General features: G+C 37.5%; 1 protein-coding gene across 1 annotated transcript in view; it reads right to left on the bottom strand.

Moving 5' to 3' along the window:
• Positions 1 to 16,737, bottom strand: part of LOC107581403 (myosin-10-like) — a 60,440-nt gene that overhangs the window by 18,293 nt on the left and 25,410 nt on the right. Inside the window, exons 4-15 of the mRNA XM_016266961.1 lie at positions 12,654 to 12,681; positions 10,596 to 10,698; positions 9,518 to 9,547; positions 7,763 to 7,780; positions 5,980 to 6,072; positions 4,528 to 4,591; positions 4,142 to 4,240; positions 3,786 to 3,929; positions 2,788 to 2,883; positions 1,865 to 1,983; positions 1,192 to 1,344; positions 111 to 284 (exon numbers count right to left, since the gene is read on the bottom strand). Coding sequence (XP_016122447.1) covers positions 111 to 284; positions 1,192 to 1,344; positions 1,865 to 1,983; positions 2,788 to 2,883; positions 3,786 to 3,929; positions 4,142 to 4,240; positions 4,528 to 4,591; positions 5,980 to 6,072; positions 7,763 to 7,780; positions 9,518 to 9,547; positions 10,596 to 10,698; positions 12,654 to 12,681 — 1,121 coding nt within the window. The remainder of the gene's footprint in view (positions 1 to 110; positions 285 to 1,191; positions 1,345 to 1,864; positions 1,984 to 2,787; positions 2,884 to 3,785; positions 3,930 to 4,141; positions 4,241 to 4,527; positions 4,592 to 5,979; positions 6,073 to 7,762; positions 7,781 to 9,517; positions 9,548 to 10,595; positions 10,699 to 12,653; positions 12,682 to 16,737) is intronic.

Genomic DNA, 16,737 nt, shown 5'->3' with positions numbered 1-16,737 from the left:
GCACTTTGCTTCCACAGTAACTTCAAAATCACATGAAATTTTGCAAATATTTGAGGTAGAAAATAATTCTAGGAACCCAGAACAAAAATTCAAGGGTGGTGAGCGCTCACTGGTCTCTCGATGAGGTCAATGCAGGGCTGCAGGTCGAGGCCGAAGTCGATGAAGCTCCACTCGATGCCTTCACGCTGGTACTCCTCCTGCTCCAGGATGAACATGGTGTGGTTGAACAGCTGCTGAAGCTTCTCGTTGGTGTAGTTGATGCAGAGCTGCTCAAATGAGTTCAGCTGCCAAGAGATGGAGAAAGCAATAAAATATGTTCAAACCGTCTTTGTCCATAGCATTTTTAAGTCCCAGAACATGCATGATAGATTCTTTCACCAACATCAGTATCTTCAATATCACATAACTAAATACTGCAGTTATGAGTGGGTATCCAATTACGCTATTTACTGTAAACCTTGTAATTTCATCCTAACTATACCATAATTACATTACTCAATTGAGTAGATGCATCTTAACCAAAGCAAGACAGCAAGGACATCCTCCAGCACAACCTGAAGAAACCTTCTTAAGGATTTAGGAATTCAAAATTTTTTTTTCCCCTCCATTTTTTCCATAAATTTTTCTGGACTCTGTTTTAATGGTATAATTACATTTTAGTAATCAAAAAGCATGTCTAAACAAACGCTGGTAATTAAAGAAATATTAACAATCCAATTAATCTTTAAAAATGCAATCAAATTTTGATTGGCCTTTTATTTTTGCCAAGCAGTGATCACAATAGAGGCTTACTACTAAAACATGAAAAAAAAACTGTAGTAATAAAATTGGAACAAAACTTAATTTTGTATTACTACCTTGAGAAGTACATTCTGTGGCACAATAGTAATATATTTTTATGAACTCAATTCATTCTTCATTTTCTTCATAGAAATGCTGTCATCTTCTATAATCACTGTTTTTAATCAGTGATGAAACCTACTAATACTGTGGTATGCTTAAAATCTGTTAAACTAAATTCAATTTGTCCCATGCAATATCTTTTTATACACAAAACTTACAGTATTTTCAAGTTCTTGCATTGCCTGCATTTTTAGAAAACCTCATATCATATGACCTCTGATTTGTTGCAGTATAGTGATTAATATCTATGATTTAGCGCAAGAGACAGCTGAGCCAAGGAAGCCACACCTGGAATATCTCAAAGCCAGCAATGTCCAGGATGCCAATGAAGGAAGCTCCCTGGCGCTTGGTCCTGTCCAGAGCTTTATTAATGCGGTGAACAAGCCAGCGGAACAACCTTTCGTATGTGGCCTTGGCCAGGGCTTCCACTGCAAAGTCGGCCTGGTCAGAGAAACAGGATCAGGCAAAGGGAATAAGTGACATAAAGCTCACATTTACAAAAAATATGTGTTATGATATAGAATCACACTATTTTAACACAGATACAAAAGTAGGGTTGGGTTTCAACAACCGGTTTCATCTTAGAAGTCAATAGGACACGTTTCTTTTTTATTGGAATACATAAGCAGAATCCATATTGCTGAAATTCAAATACCCAACCCTAAAAATGGTAAGCAAAACCTGAAATGACCCTTCTAGTGGAATTATTTTCCGAACAGGTTTCCCAAACACTACTCCCTCTGCAGAATTTGTTCAGTTATGATGACATTTTAATGACAGGAGACTAGCAGCCTATTGTTGTAAAAGGACAGAGGTGAAAAGGAAATGTGAATAGAACAAAAGTACAGCAATGGTCTACAATCAGGCCTGACAAGATTCAAGAGTAATGAAAACACTGCTTTACAGCTGAAAGGGTGGGAGATTTGACAGATATACAGTGGAAAACTTAATAGCTCATTACCTGCTCCTTAGTTTGGGCTTTTTGTACATAGTCTCTGCCCACTTTGATTCTTGGAGACAGGATGGCACGTGTGAACTCCATGACATTAATGCCAAGCAGGTGGCAAAGCTTTTGAGCAGCTGAAAAACAGAAAATACACACTTGTTCACAAAATGGTCCTCTAACGCAAGCCGACCAAAAATGGTGACATTCTTTTTCGATTTATAGGATTTTAGAAGTATCCCTTATGCACTTAAATGGTGGTGAGAGAAGTTATTATGGGACATTTTTTCTCATGAATATAAGAGGTATTTCAAATAAGTCAGGTCGTTATTGCAATTTACTGACTTCTAAACCCCTACAGCCCATTTAGCAGCCAAACAAACCCCAAGAGTTCCCCCTCAGGACCACCAGCACGACTAACTTTCCAGCTTCAATTCGTGAATGACTTGGTGGCTTGAACAGATGAAAGTTTCAATATCATACCATGAACGGTGATGATAAAAACAAATGAATCAAAATGCCAGTGGAGTAAGCTTGCTGGAATGCATCATGATGGTAAAACGGTCACTTTTGGGGCTCTTACGTAAACCCGTTTGATTTAACGCAACTTAGCACAACTATTCCGGTATTTTTTTTTTTATATGAAACATATCCAAAAACCATTCAAACTGTCATCATGGGAGCCCAAGAGAAGTCCAATGGGTAATTTGTCAAAACAGAGCCGTGGAGAACTGCACAAAAACATCTGGTGCAGGGGTTAGATTGGAGGGTAGTGGGAATACCAAACACAATTTCATGCTAATGCACTGCCAAAGGATTTACAGAGTTATTAAAGTACTTCACATAATACATTAGATTTCCATTACTGAAAAAAAGAAACGTTATCTCTGTGCTAAAATAAGGCATTATGCATTTCTGAAACTTGTAAAACAGATGAGTACCTGTATTTTCTGGCATAGAGGCCTGGTCGGTGTTTCTCTCCTTCTTGAACACAATGTTGCCAAACTGCAGGACAGCTGATACCACCTTGAGCATTGCTGCAGTGACGAAAAAAAAAAAAAAGGACAACAGCGTCAACAGTATGTGGGTAGTTGACCTGAAATATTTTTGGAAGGTCGATTTCCTGCAGTGTGGCATGCTTATACTCCATTTAAAACTATTTTAACCAGCATTTCGTTCATTCTTGTATACTTATTAGGGACGTCAAACAGTTGCACCATTTAATCAAGATTATTCCTTATTTTTTCATATTCATCATTTTCAGTTTAATTTGAGGGGTTCAAATATTTCAGTGGATGAGGTCTATATGATGAAACTGGATGGGTAGATTTATGCAGGAGTTTTATTTCCTCAAAACAAACATTTCTGAATTGCATCAAATTGCAAAGTAAATGTAATATAATTTGATTCGACAAAATATTAACTTAAAATAAAATAATACCAATCCATTATGGACTTAATCATGCATAAAATTCTGCTGGCCTGCAATGCGCTGCTGATTTTTCCAATTTCGATGAATAACAATGTTTTACTCATGGCTTAATGAGCTTCAATAAGAATTACATTTTACCAGGAGAATGGCGATAACTTCGATTAAACATCCCACTTGGGTTTAATTTATACTGTATATAAACAATCTGTTTAAAAAAACCCAAAAAGGTTAAAGTGCGTGCTAAATTGTTAGTGTTTAAACAAATTTAATTCAAGTTTGTGTTAACTGCATGCCTTAAAATAATAATAGGGTTGTCAAGGTTATCAACTCATTAATGGAGAGACTACATGAGACTCTTGTACTGTAAATTCACTGACCATTTTGAATGCAACAGTGAAGGCAAAAAAGGTGTGCAATACCTATTTCTGATGATTTACTAGTATGCATGTATAAAACAGCAGTAAATATACAATGTAGTAGAAGTAGGTTTGTTTCATGTATGCTTACATAAGATTTCATCATGGGAGAAGCTCATAATATGCATGGCTTCCATGGTCTCTTGGAAATTGTCCTTGTCCTGTTGGCCAGGAATGGGAATGTTACCATTGGAGAGGAAGCGGTAGTTATTGAAGCCCTCCAGGAGTAGATCAGCTGCCAGAAGAACAAGAGCATTAACACAGCTGCAGTCTTCTCTAGACAGCAGACATACTCTCCATAATCAGTTTAATTCCTTCACATGTTGAGAATATTAAAAGCCTGCTTCATTACATCCATGTTGACCTTGCACTTAGAATGAAGTCTCCCAATCTCATTGCTAAAAACTGACTAAAAAAAAACTTAACCATGTAAAAAGAAATACTCACATTTTAGATGTTCTCCAGCACCAGCCAACAGCTGGTAGAAGACATGGAAGGTGCGTTCATCTTTGGCTTGGCGAATAGCCCTGGACTTTTCAAGAAGATCTTTAGACTAAGTTAAGGGCAAGCAAAGTCCATTTGACAGCTAATTTTTCAGTCTACGTCAAATCAAACCTGTTCGGATTTTCATAGCACTTTATTTAAATTTAATAAAACTAATATACGAACATTAGAGTTTGTTTGATTAGATTTTTTTTGTAAAATACTAAATAATACCCTTACTTCTGCTGAAAAATAAAGACACACAGAAATTCACCCATTTCAGGCATTTGATCTTGCAGCTATTTGCAGCATTACTTAAATGTAATGGAATGGTTATCAGATCAGGATACAGGTTTCAATGTTGGCCCCCACAATGTAACCGGTTACATCAAAGTTGATGCGGATGAACTTGCCCTGTGGAAAGACAAATATTTAAGATGTGTTTTTTTTTTCCATGACGTGCTTATACTGGTCATGCTTTATAAACCATACCGTTGCATCATAGCTATCATTATATATGGGCCTAATCAACATTTCTAAGAATATATTTGAGCAGATGATCATCCACTACTATTTGGAAAGAGGGGCTTGTGCATGCATGATATGCAGCGCATGTTTAAAAAGCTCTACTTGAAAGGAATCTGTTCTCAAAGCATGCGTAAAAGGCTAATAGACAGCTTATTTGCAGCAAATGCCCCCAAAATAATTACCTAAAGGAAGGCCTGAAGAATCAAATTCCTCTGTGGCTTTTGATTTGTTTGTATGCTCAAAAGCTTTCTGCTGACTTTGACGCATGCCAGCGAATACTCAAACAGCTGACAAGAGGAGCCGATGCAAGACAGACGGCTACATCTCTCAGATCGCTGAACGTGGATTTTAGTGAGTGTGTACCTAAATGGCCCTTTCCAGATGCTACATGCATAATGTAATAAATGTCATTGTACAGTAATAAATAAATAAACATAATCAGTAAACATAAATGTCATTGCCAAAATGTAACAAGAATGTAATAAAATGCTTTGGCAATGTTTAAAGGGTCATGAAACACTACACTACATCTTCTGAGAGATTTTATGTTGCACATCATAGAAGACCATGTTAGCATGCTTTATTTTAAAGTGAAGGGAAAAAATAGTAAATTTTTAATTGAGGGGGGGCTATTTTTGATAATTATTCACTACACCATGTGTTGATTTCCTAAGACAGACGCTTCAAACTGAGAGATCACGTACGGTAATTGAGAGAAACGCTCACAGACAAAGTGTTTTGTCATTGCTTTGTAGTGGTCTAGGTGTGGCATAAATTCTCTTCTATAGGCCTAGAGTCTCCAACACAGGATTCATCCACACCGTGAGTGTAACCAATCTTTACAGCCTCCTGATGCAACTGACCAATGGCTTACATAAACACCGCAAAATAAACTACAAAGGTTTTTAAATATGCAACTTTGTATATTTTGCAACTTTGTGTGTTCTTATACTGTATGTTTTCCTTGCAGAGTGCAAATGTAAACAGCTGTGCATTTATTTGTGTGTGTATTTATTTAATGTTCAGTGAGCTTACGTAACCATGTATAACCTATGTTCACTATTGTCCCATGTAATAGTGAATCGCAGCGTGTATTTGTGGGAAGCATTGATACTTTTAACTCATTGAGAGCTCAATCAAACTGAATCCAAAGATGCTGTTGTTTTGTCTGTACATGCCCACTTTTGTGGTGAGAACTAACCAGTGCTGAAACAGGGTTACAGTTGGAAAAACAGAGGTGGAATTATCATATCAGACTTCATATACCAACTTACAAAGCGTGAGGAGTTGTCATTTTTCACTGTCTTGGCATTCCCAAAGGATTCCAGAATAGGGTTTGCCTGCAGGAGTTGACGCTCTAACTCTCCCTGTAATGCAAAAGTCACTGGTTAGAAACATTAAATAATTAAATACATGATTAAATTAATTTTCATACAAAAACAGATACAAAATGAACTAAAGTTCAAAGGTAGTGTATAACTAAAAAGCAATAAAAAAATCTTTGTGAAACATTGAAAAGAAACCCAGTGAAAATGTTCCATTTATTCACCAGTAAACAGAGTGAAAGCAAAGAGAAACATTTCCAATTTTACAAACATTTGAGCATATATTACCTTAAAACAGTATACCGCAGATCACCTTGGGTTAGTTTGTATCATCAGTAAGGTCTTTATTTACATCCACTTTTTAATACACATAAGTTTTGGAGTGGGATGACTGACTCCAAACTCAAAAGTTCCATATCATCTTGATCACAAATACCTTTTTTTTTTTACTGTATTCTTCACAGTATTTTGTTGAGATGGTGTGGCTAACAATGATCAGTCTGCTTCCATAGCAAAACCATTTCTCTTCATTTGACCTTCAAACCAGAAGCAGATCATCTGGATGGAGTAAAAATACACTACCCTACAAACCTAATTAAAGCCTGGGTAGCCATGAGAGGCTTTTTGTGCAAATTCTCACTGACTGCCTGAAATACAGGCTTTGGGGGGTTGGAGAGGAAACTCCTCAAATTAGCAACGACAGACGCCCAAAGCCCCACTGTGCCACATCACAGAGTTAGTCTGCATCACAGCTCCCCAGCAACAAATCTGGGACATCCACCCCCCTTACATCCTCTAGTCACCCGCAGTGTTGCCCACGTCCACCTGATAGGAAGTTTAGACAGGTGTCCCATTGTTCTTGCTGCTGTCATGAGACAGGAACACATCACACGTAAGAGAATGGCCACTGTGAATTTACACCCTGTTCCCATTACGTAATCCAAACAACAGCAAAATAGTGGATACAGTCCAGGGGATTTTGAAGCTTTAACATTTTCATGCTTATGGGAATGTAATATTATAAAAAGCCTATAAATAGACTGCAAGATGTTTAACTGTTGAACAGATGCTGAATTGTTTAAACATATCTGGGTGTATCTGAGAAAACCAGTAACTAAAGTCAGAACAATGCAATGAAGTTTTAAAAAGGATTAGTGATGAAGCTTTGAGAAAAATAACAGGTTCCACTTTCATCTAAACAGGAGATAAATTAACCATTGAAGTGGTATGACAAAATTGCATTAGCAATGGTAATTTTTAGCAAATGAAGGTCTGATAAGATTAAGTCAAAAAGGTACTTTCATCATTATAGAAAGTATGCCAAGAACTACAGGCATTCAAGCTGCTCTTTTGTAGCAGGGCTCTTTGTAAATGGACATTCCAGAACTTTCCAACTGCATGCATGGAGCAGAGTAACATGTGATCTGACAAATGGGAATTCAGCACTGCGACCACTGCACCATCATGCAGTATTTCTTTTTTAATTTTATGTTTTACAGACATGTAAATTACTTGACATCACCCCCAAAAGTATAGTACATTGGAACCACAGAGAACAGAAAAGAGTAATTAAGAAGGTAGATGTTATATGGCAGAATGAGAAGTCATTAGTAAAAACAAATAAATAAAAGATGAGGGTAAAATGAACAAAAATGACAGTTTCCTATGCCCAAAGTAGCAGCGTGATATAAGAAAGAAAATGGGAAAAAACAAGGGACTACAAGCTACTCACATAAAACAGGATTCCGCTCTGTAATCAAATCATTATCATGGAAACAGAGGTGTTAATGTCACATAGAGGGAAATACACAAACACACAACAGACAAAACACACACAAGCAAGGGGTGATTTAAAAGCTGAACAAAATGTGCTGTGAATATATGTAGGCCTGGGCGATAAAACGGTATCGATATTTATCGACGGTACACCTTCTTCGATAACGATAGAAAAAATGTTCGATATGGCGCACGATATAGGCACGTGCTATGAGTGACGCAGACAGCACACACAAACACGAACACATGCTGAAATGAGTGCTATGCCTGCCTGTGATGAGGAGATTGTGATTAAAGAATGAATATTAGTCGAATTAAAATAAACATTTGCATTTGAATGTTAGGTGTGCATCAGGGAGCGTCATCAGTGGCGCGCGAGATGCGGGGATAATGATGTAAGTGATGTTGTTTCATTTTAATGTTTTGTTAGTCTAGCCCACGAGACGCGCCGCTGCTGCGTTATTCATTCAAAATATTAGAGAAATATAGAAGCTCAATGCGGAGAAGATCTTGAATGGGTTAAAACCGAAACCAAGCCATTCACACAGATGCATATTCAGCGCATTTTTTAGACGGACAAGTACGACTGCTGCACTCGCGTCTCACACAAGAGATGTATAGAAAGCCATGCAAAGTTAAAACCGTTAAAACTTTTAAAAAACACGTCACGAATTTGTGGCGGTTTATTCCTTTTCACTGCGTCTCTTATGTTTTTAAATGCAATCTGTGTGAATGGGGCTTTAGCTCTTTGGATTAAGCAATGCATAAATACATGATGCTGTTTTGTTCATATTTGTTTATGCAATTTACGAAATTAGTTAATTTAATTTAATTTAATTTATTGCCTTGTTGACAATTGCGCCCTCCTGTGGCCTCCGGAGACAAGACAAAAGTTTCCTTAAAACCTATTTAATCTGCATATAAAACATTAGAAATTAGATATTTGTTTAATTTTAATTTTGTGTTTGACTGTTAAAACAAAATATATTTGTTGTTTGTCTCAATAAATTGGGTTAATTTAAAAATACAGTGGTTAAATTTAAACATTTTTTTCTATTGCTCTGTTTTAAAAAAAGGTTATAAAAAACGTCAATAATTATCGATACCGAACGATATGAAACATTATATCGTTGATACATTTTTTAGCTATATCGCCCAGCCCTAAATATATGTGAAGGATACTTTCTCAGTTTGTGAATTAGGCTGGTTTAGAATGTTGCTGGTCTAAATAAGAGAACTGACCTTTATATGTGTAGTGCTAAAAACCTTCAATTTCATTAGTTTTTTTTCTCTTTTCTTTAACATCTCTTAGACATCAGCTCAGGTTGTACATGATTAGCTCTTTACTTCCATACAACTAAGGTAAATATGAAAATGACTTTAAAATGTCAGATTTTCACATCATGCAAATATATCACTACGCCCCCAGCTATCCTGACAAGTTAACTAGGTTTTTCTCTAATAGGTTTTATCCAACACTAAAGATGTGTGCACACATTCCAAACCATTTAGCAAATGTGACAAAATATGTACAAATAATTCAAACGTAAACCATCTAAACCACTTAAAGCAATGTGTTTACTTATTTCAAAAATATCCCAGCGTGCTGAAAATTTCCCCTTGGATTGGCTACATTCCATTGGTGTTTATACAGCAGGTTAGTTTTGCATGCACAAGCAGAGCAGGTATAAAAAGCTTAAAGGGAACTTGCCTGGAGTTTGACTGCTTTAGGAGATTCTGGCTGTTTGTATATAATAAACAAATGTAATATGTTAGAAGGCATCAGGGCCACATTCTCCAAGTGTCTTAGACCACGGGACAGATCTAAGCCTTTAGTATGTTGCATAACTTTGGCCATGCGAATACATTAAGACCAATAACCACAGCATGTAAAACTCTTTAGCATGCTTGCATTTATTTTTGAAGGTAATACATGTTATCACAAATTAAGAGACCAGTAAAACTGCAAAAGGATGGCAAACTACAGGCCAGCACTGCAACCACTAAGATGTTTTCTCAATATAGGTCCACAAGTAATACTTATACACACAGTTAAGAGCCAGCAGTTATTACTACATGATCATCTAGACAACAATGTCAGTACATTAGAATCCACACAAAACACTATCAATGACATACAAGTGCATGTTATCCACTGATGTATGTTAATTTGGTTAAAATTACTCTTCTAGCAAAAGCACCCTGATGTCATTGTAACTAGATAAAATAGATTAAATATGAGACATTACAAATTAAAGAGTACATTATGAGAGCTTCAACTGTAAATGCAGTAGATACGTTAAATAAAATAAATAAAAACTGCCTATTTGTCTAACAACCTTTGTAAATTCCTCTCAAAAAAGTTAAGATGCTTAAAAGCACCCGTACTACAACAATAGATGATTAGACAGATGTCTTTGCCCATTGCATCCCACTCTTTTTTTTTTCTCAAAGATGGCATGTCAATTTTTTCCATTCCATTATCTTATGTAAACACTGCCTAAAGATGCCTTAAACACTGCCTTATATAAAGTTTTCTTAAAACCGATTAGCAACCTAGAGGAATAATCGATTGAATATATGTAGCTTTGCATATGATTCTAAATGTACTAGTTTTTAACCTGCAAGTCTCATTATTCTATCCTGCTCAGTACTGCCCCCTACTGAGGTGTGACAGTTTCCCAAAATATGCCGACATATCCCTCTCTCCACACCTATATTATTGGTGAAATTCAACAAGAATGTCATCATGAATGATTCAGCGAATGGCAGAGAGAAATGGAACTCACTGGAATGTTGTGGTCCTTCCTTCCTTTGTGAGACGATGCAACGTGAGCCAGGTACTGGATGACTTTTTTGGTATTTTCTGTCTTTCCAGCACCTGATTCCCCTCTGCAAGAGAAAATTCCAATGAAAAGCAAACATAAAAATATCATTATCATAATAAAAATACCCAAATAAAATAAAACACAACAGACTGGGTAGATATTTAAGAACATTTGCATTCCACAAGCTAAATTAAGCATCAGGCTGCATCCTGTATCACAGGTCAGCTAGCTCTGCTGGTGTTTTTACAGCTGCAGCTCCTTTCAGCAGCTAGGACTCTGATTGAGGAGGATTTGGTCTATTGTGCTTGTGCATTACACAATGAGCTTTATTAAGTAAACATTAAAAGTCTTTTATAATATTACTGACATGCAAAATATGACTTTTTTTAATGACTTTTTATAACAATGATATGAATGCGAGAAATATTGTTCTTCACAAGTCTGATTCAAACATTATTCTCCACAATCTGCCCATAAATGGAAAAAAATCTTTAGAAAGACGGCCAAAGTTTTTTTTACAAAGGCCAGTGAAGTCGTTCACTTAACATTGGCTTCAATCAATAAAATATAACAGCAAATTCTAATACAAACGGGTGAACCACACAAAAACCTATATACTATATGCGTATGGTCGCCGTGATTTTGCCAAGTAAGACATGTTCCTGGATCAACATTACTGTCAAAAAATACAGACTTAACCCAATCCCTACTCCTAAACTTAACCTTATCCATAATTTATTCCTAAAATCAGTGTGAAATGATAGCTGATTAACAAGGGTGTAGAAGCACCTAATCCTGATTGTAAGCCTAAAACTGAATTTGTTGATCCAGGAACATGTTGTACTTGGTGAAATCACGCTCACCATGTGTGTATACAGGGCTCGAAATTGTGACCATTTTGGTCACATATGCTCCCGAAATGTAACCTGTGCGACCCCAAATTATATTTGGGAGCACTTGTGCGAGCGCAAATAATTGTCTTCATTTTTCTGCAAAACATTCGTGAATTACTGCACAGTATGTGCCTGCTGTGAGCTGATACAATGACCATTTCACCATTCTATCCAACATTGCATATCCCATTCTCTAAACAACTAATGAAGAGTATTTTATGAGAACCTCAAATGCATATACAATACAGGTACGCTATAACAAAATGAATTGTAAAGCACTATATACATTGACCCAAGCTACAGCAATAGATGATTAGACTGACATCTTTACCAAATGCATAGCATCCCACTGTTTATTGAGTTTAAGAGGTCATGGAAACAGCCTATCTTTCTAAAAGCATCACTTAAAACTCCTGCATTTTATTCCATTGTGAAAAAAGAAAATATCCTCATGTTGCTCCAAACTAGCAACACATAGGTTATTAGTTGGAATCCACTAGAAGATTCTGTAAAACAGTAAAGGCTTTCAAGCTTCAAAAAGGATAATAAAAAGCATAATAAAAGTAGTCTGTATGATTGTACACTATATTCACTTCTTCTGAAGCCATAAATTGTCTTCATTCATTTATAAGCTGTTAAGTGCGAGATTCCTTAACCCTGCATTCTAGCTACATAGACACGTCTTCATAGTGGGTGTGCAGAATGGCATGTGCTGCAGTGGTATCGACTTTGAGAGACGATGTTAAAACCCACTCTCATAACCTCTTACAGTGCCACTAAGACATGAGAGAGGCTGTTTACTTATTTACAATGTGCAAAGACAATAATTCAGGCTTAATGCATCAAAAGCTCGCATTTCTATGGATGAATTCTTATAGGCTGACTATAAATATTTGCTGTGGGTCTGACTCACACTGTGAGATGCTCTTCATGCCGAACAGCTGCAGCTACTGATATTTAATACCGCAATGATACATGACTCATGTTTTCAGGCATAGCTGTACATGTATGATTCCAAAAAAGCCCACTCCTGTGCAGCACTGGGGACGTGACATCACTTCCATCAGCCCCGACTGATTGACGTAACCTGTAACTGCTGAATAAAGATGATCTAATGGTTACTCACGTGCAAAGAATTGATTGGTCCTCACGATCTGCAAAAAAGGAGACAGAGAAAAAAATGGGTCAGCATTTTCAGTTCAGTTCACCTAAGCCTTTAATTCAAATCAATCCACTTTGACATTTAAAAGAACCTAAAACAGCAAAAGACAAACATTTCACCACAAAGTGATTTATCAAACACAAACAACACATGTACATTGATGCAATCTTGCAAAAGAAACTAAAAACCTATTTTATGGTTTATTCCTACCCAACTATTATTACAATCTGCTGACATATTAGTATATACTCAACACTGCATATGACTATTCTGTCTTTTCAACAGACAGAAAGTTTCCGTGAAAGAAAACACAGCAGAGAGGAAGATGGCTCAGTTAAAATGAAAATGAGTGCCAACTGAAAACGCAGTGTTGGCCTAAAATGCAAGCCAGCAAACATCTGCAAAACTCGTTATGTCACATCTCGTCTACATTCAAAGTAGGTTTCCCACTCATCTGTAAATCTCACTTCATAAACAGGTTGATCTTCCACAAAACGTAATGATTTGCAACTTCGAAAGTGAAGGCTTTATAGGAAAATTCTAAAGCGAGCAAAACCGTTTCACAGTGATACTAAACCTCTGCAAGAGGAAGATAGGAGCATCATGTGACCGCTTATTTGAGAATGGTTTTTAAAAAAGGCATATATCATATTTTTTATGTGATACAGATTGTCATTTTACTGATATTGATGTTTTAGCTTCAATGTGACCAAAACTCTGCCCTACTTACACATTTCATTCCCCAGGCACAAACAATTAAATGTCAACTCCGGTATATGCCAGAGATACTTGCATGAACATGATCCTATGGCTTGAGAAAGCCTCTGACATGCTTTGATGCACTGATCTCTGTAACATCAGCTCACTTTAATCAAACACTGATGCATATGGACTGTAGGTAATTGGGTTTGAGTATTAGGAGACTATGGCCAATACTGGCCACAGTGTCAGGACACACTGGGCTCAGGTCATGCCCAGAGAAAGAACAATCTGAATGGAAACAAATCAGCAGATTAAATGTACTACTTAATGTCCTGCAGCCTCCTCCTCATACAGGACATCTGATTCAATAAGCTCAAAGTAAACGACTTCCTCCGCATTGTACAGCAGTTACAAAACCACATACACAGTACTCGTCAAGCTTTTTGTGCGTCACACTGAAATATGTATTCATTTGTATTACAGCATAACTATCTGCATCCTCTTCCAAAGGGTTGTGATTCATTTGAATACATTTTCTGTAAACCAGGGGTGAACGAACACACCCACCCTGGGAGCTCTTCCAAGTGATCATTTGGGTGGTGTCTCAGGTCCCGAATCTGCAGAAGGTTGCTAATGATGTGGATAAATAACTTCATGTCACTGTTAAACTGTTGTTCTTGCAGTATCAGATAGCTGCTGAGAACAGGCCATCCTTGAAACGCCAGGCATCTGTGTGTGTCTGGTGGAACCAAGAAGCACAAGATAAGATAAACTTGGCCAACCCGACCCAAAAATGGTGGCCACAGACGTCTTTTCTTTTCAGGAGCAAGTCACTGCTTTAAAATGTTTGTGCAGACTTTTTCTTAAACTAAGCATGACATTTTGTCATGTAACTCATTCAGCACTGTTTGTACTACACTTGATCTACTTTCATAATTTCTTCTTGCAACTACAGTGTGAAAAGGCATATTCACACAGCACAAAATTCAATGACCAAAGGAAATAAAGTTGCTCTTTTATTTCACATTGTACTGGGAGCTTTATTAGCATTGTTGCATGTCTCTCAGTGTGAAGAGTTTGCAGGAAATCGATCCAATATCTTTATTAAAATAAAATATCAGCTGTGCTTTTGAAGTGCTGTTTGTTGACTGATCACTGTTCCAAAGCAGTCAGAATTATGATTGTTTATACATAATTTAGCATCCTCAGAGGACTTGTGGAGAAGATTCATCAAGCTCCTAAAAAGTAGTGAGGTCATTTAAAATGCCACAACCAATTTGCTTCCTTCTTTTAGGCATGGAAATGATTCTGTTCTGAAGTCCTCTAATGAGACACAGGGGCATCTGACTAAGGTTCACCTATGGGAACAGAGGATGCCTGAAGATAAAATAGTGCTGACTGCTTTCCTGTTCTGGCAGCAGGAGGTCGACTCAGGGCTGTCTGGGATGGAGAGGATCTACAGCTGGGCACATCCTCAGTATGGGGTTTCCTCCACCTGGACTCACTAAAAGTCTAACACTCGAGAACCCGCCCTCATAAGAGGCCAAATGTGTAACAGAGTATGGAAAAGAATGATAATGCCATAAAAGCATGCATGCAACAATTGTTTGAAAATCTTTTGTTTAAAAGCTAGATAGCAGAAAACAGAAGGACTCAATAACTCAATGTCAACAGGAACAGAATTGTGGAGAAGATTCATCAAGCTCCTAAAAAGTAGTGAGGTCATTTAAAATGCCACAACCAATTTGCTTCCTTCTTTTAGGCATGGAAATGATTCTGTTCTGAAGTCCTCTAATGAGACACAGGGGCATCTGACTAAGGTTCACCTATGGGAACAGAGGATGCCTGAAGATAAAATAGTGCTGACTGCTTTCCTGTTCTGGCAGCAGGAGGTCGACTCAGGGCTGTCTGGGATGAAGAGGATCTACAGCTGGGCACATCCTCAGTATGGGGTTTCCTCCACCTGGACTCACTAAAAGTCTAACACTCGAGAACCCGCCCTCATAAGAGGCCAAATGTGTAACAGAGTATGGAAAAGAATGATAATGCCATGAAAGCATGCATGCAACAATTGTTTGAAAATCTTTTGTTTAAAAGCTAGATAGCAGAAAACAGAAGGACTCAATAACTCAATATGTCAACAGGAACAGACTGTTGGATTGATGTCGTCATAAGCAGAGCTATGAAACATACCATGTTCAAAGACAAAGTTTTAGATAAAAGTTTCAGGGCTTAGGTCACAGGTTCCAGGGTGGAGATGCTTCCTTTTGTGTGGCGTACATCAACCACTGTGAACATTCATGACACTATCGGTCTCGGATACAGAGACACAGATATGGCAGCCAAGGATTCTGAAGAATGGCCTCTCCTATCAGCACAGCTGCAGAAAAGGGAAGCATATAATCAAGTGAAGAGAGGGCTCTTGACTTCTTTTCACTGCATTTTGTCAAGGCCTTAGCAACTCTTCTCTGAATAACGAACGGCTGATTACAGAGATTCCAGCATAATTCAGGCACAGTCGTACGAATGTGTGGAAATAATAAAAAATATAATGGAGCTCTAAACAAGCATTCAAAGATAACTCACAACGATCTAGTGCTGGGCAGTATATCGGTTCATTTAACATACCGGTGTTTATTTTTGTTATGATATAAATTTTTTAAATACCGCAATACCGGTGTATGTCGCTTAAACAACGTTCGGAACGCGACACTGTTTGAAAGGGGTCCCTTTTCACTGTTGCACTGTGGTGAGGGAACAGCTGTATGTGTTACTAAGCGTGAAAGTTCCGAAACTGAAGCTGTAGAACTAATAGAACGTGATGACACAGAAGAACTCATCCACAATATCCATATTGACCGCCACAAATTTCCACCATCCCCTGCCATCAGCTCACACTCTCACACACACACACACACACACACGAGCGCAACTTTAGCACTAGATTTAGCAAATTTCAGACTTTTTTAGCGGCTTTTTTCCATAGAATATTCATACAGACAAACCTAGCGACTTTTTTTGGATAAACCTTAGCTATGGTTCAGTTGGAAGATTTCACCAGTGCTGTCCCGCGAACGCGAGGTCTGACTTTCCCGGAGAAGTGTCACCTCCCTCGGCATCTGTTCTGTGCAGTGAGCGGCAGAAAAGCACTGCAGCAGACTCCTCAATAAATGAGTACAAAACAGCGTTTCCTAGCACCTGTCGCCTACTGATTGTTTGGAATTATAAATATGAGCGTAGTTCGTCTGTTAATATCACATGCACTTTTTTGTTTGTTGTTTTTTTTTTTTTTGTTACTCAGACGCTGCATGAGACAAAAAAGTAATATAGCCAAAACAACCGCATA

The sequence above is a fragment of the Sinocyclocheilus grahami genome, unplaced genomic scaffold (assembly GCF_001515645.1).
Source record: "Sinocyclocheilus grahami isolate Dianchi unplaced genomic scaffold, SAMN03320097.WGS_v1.1 scaffold34.1, whole genome shotgun sequence".
NCBI classification, from domain to species: Eukaryota; Metazoa; Chordata; class Actinopteri; order Cypriniformes; family Cyprinidae; genus Sinocyclocheilus; species Sinocyclocheilus grahami.
This window is presented reverse-complemented; position numbering and strand designations above follow the sequence as displayed.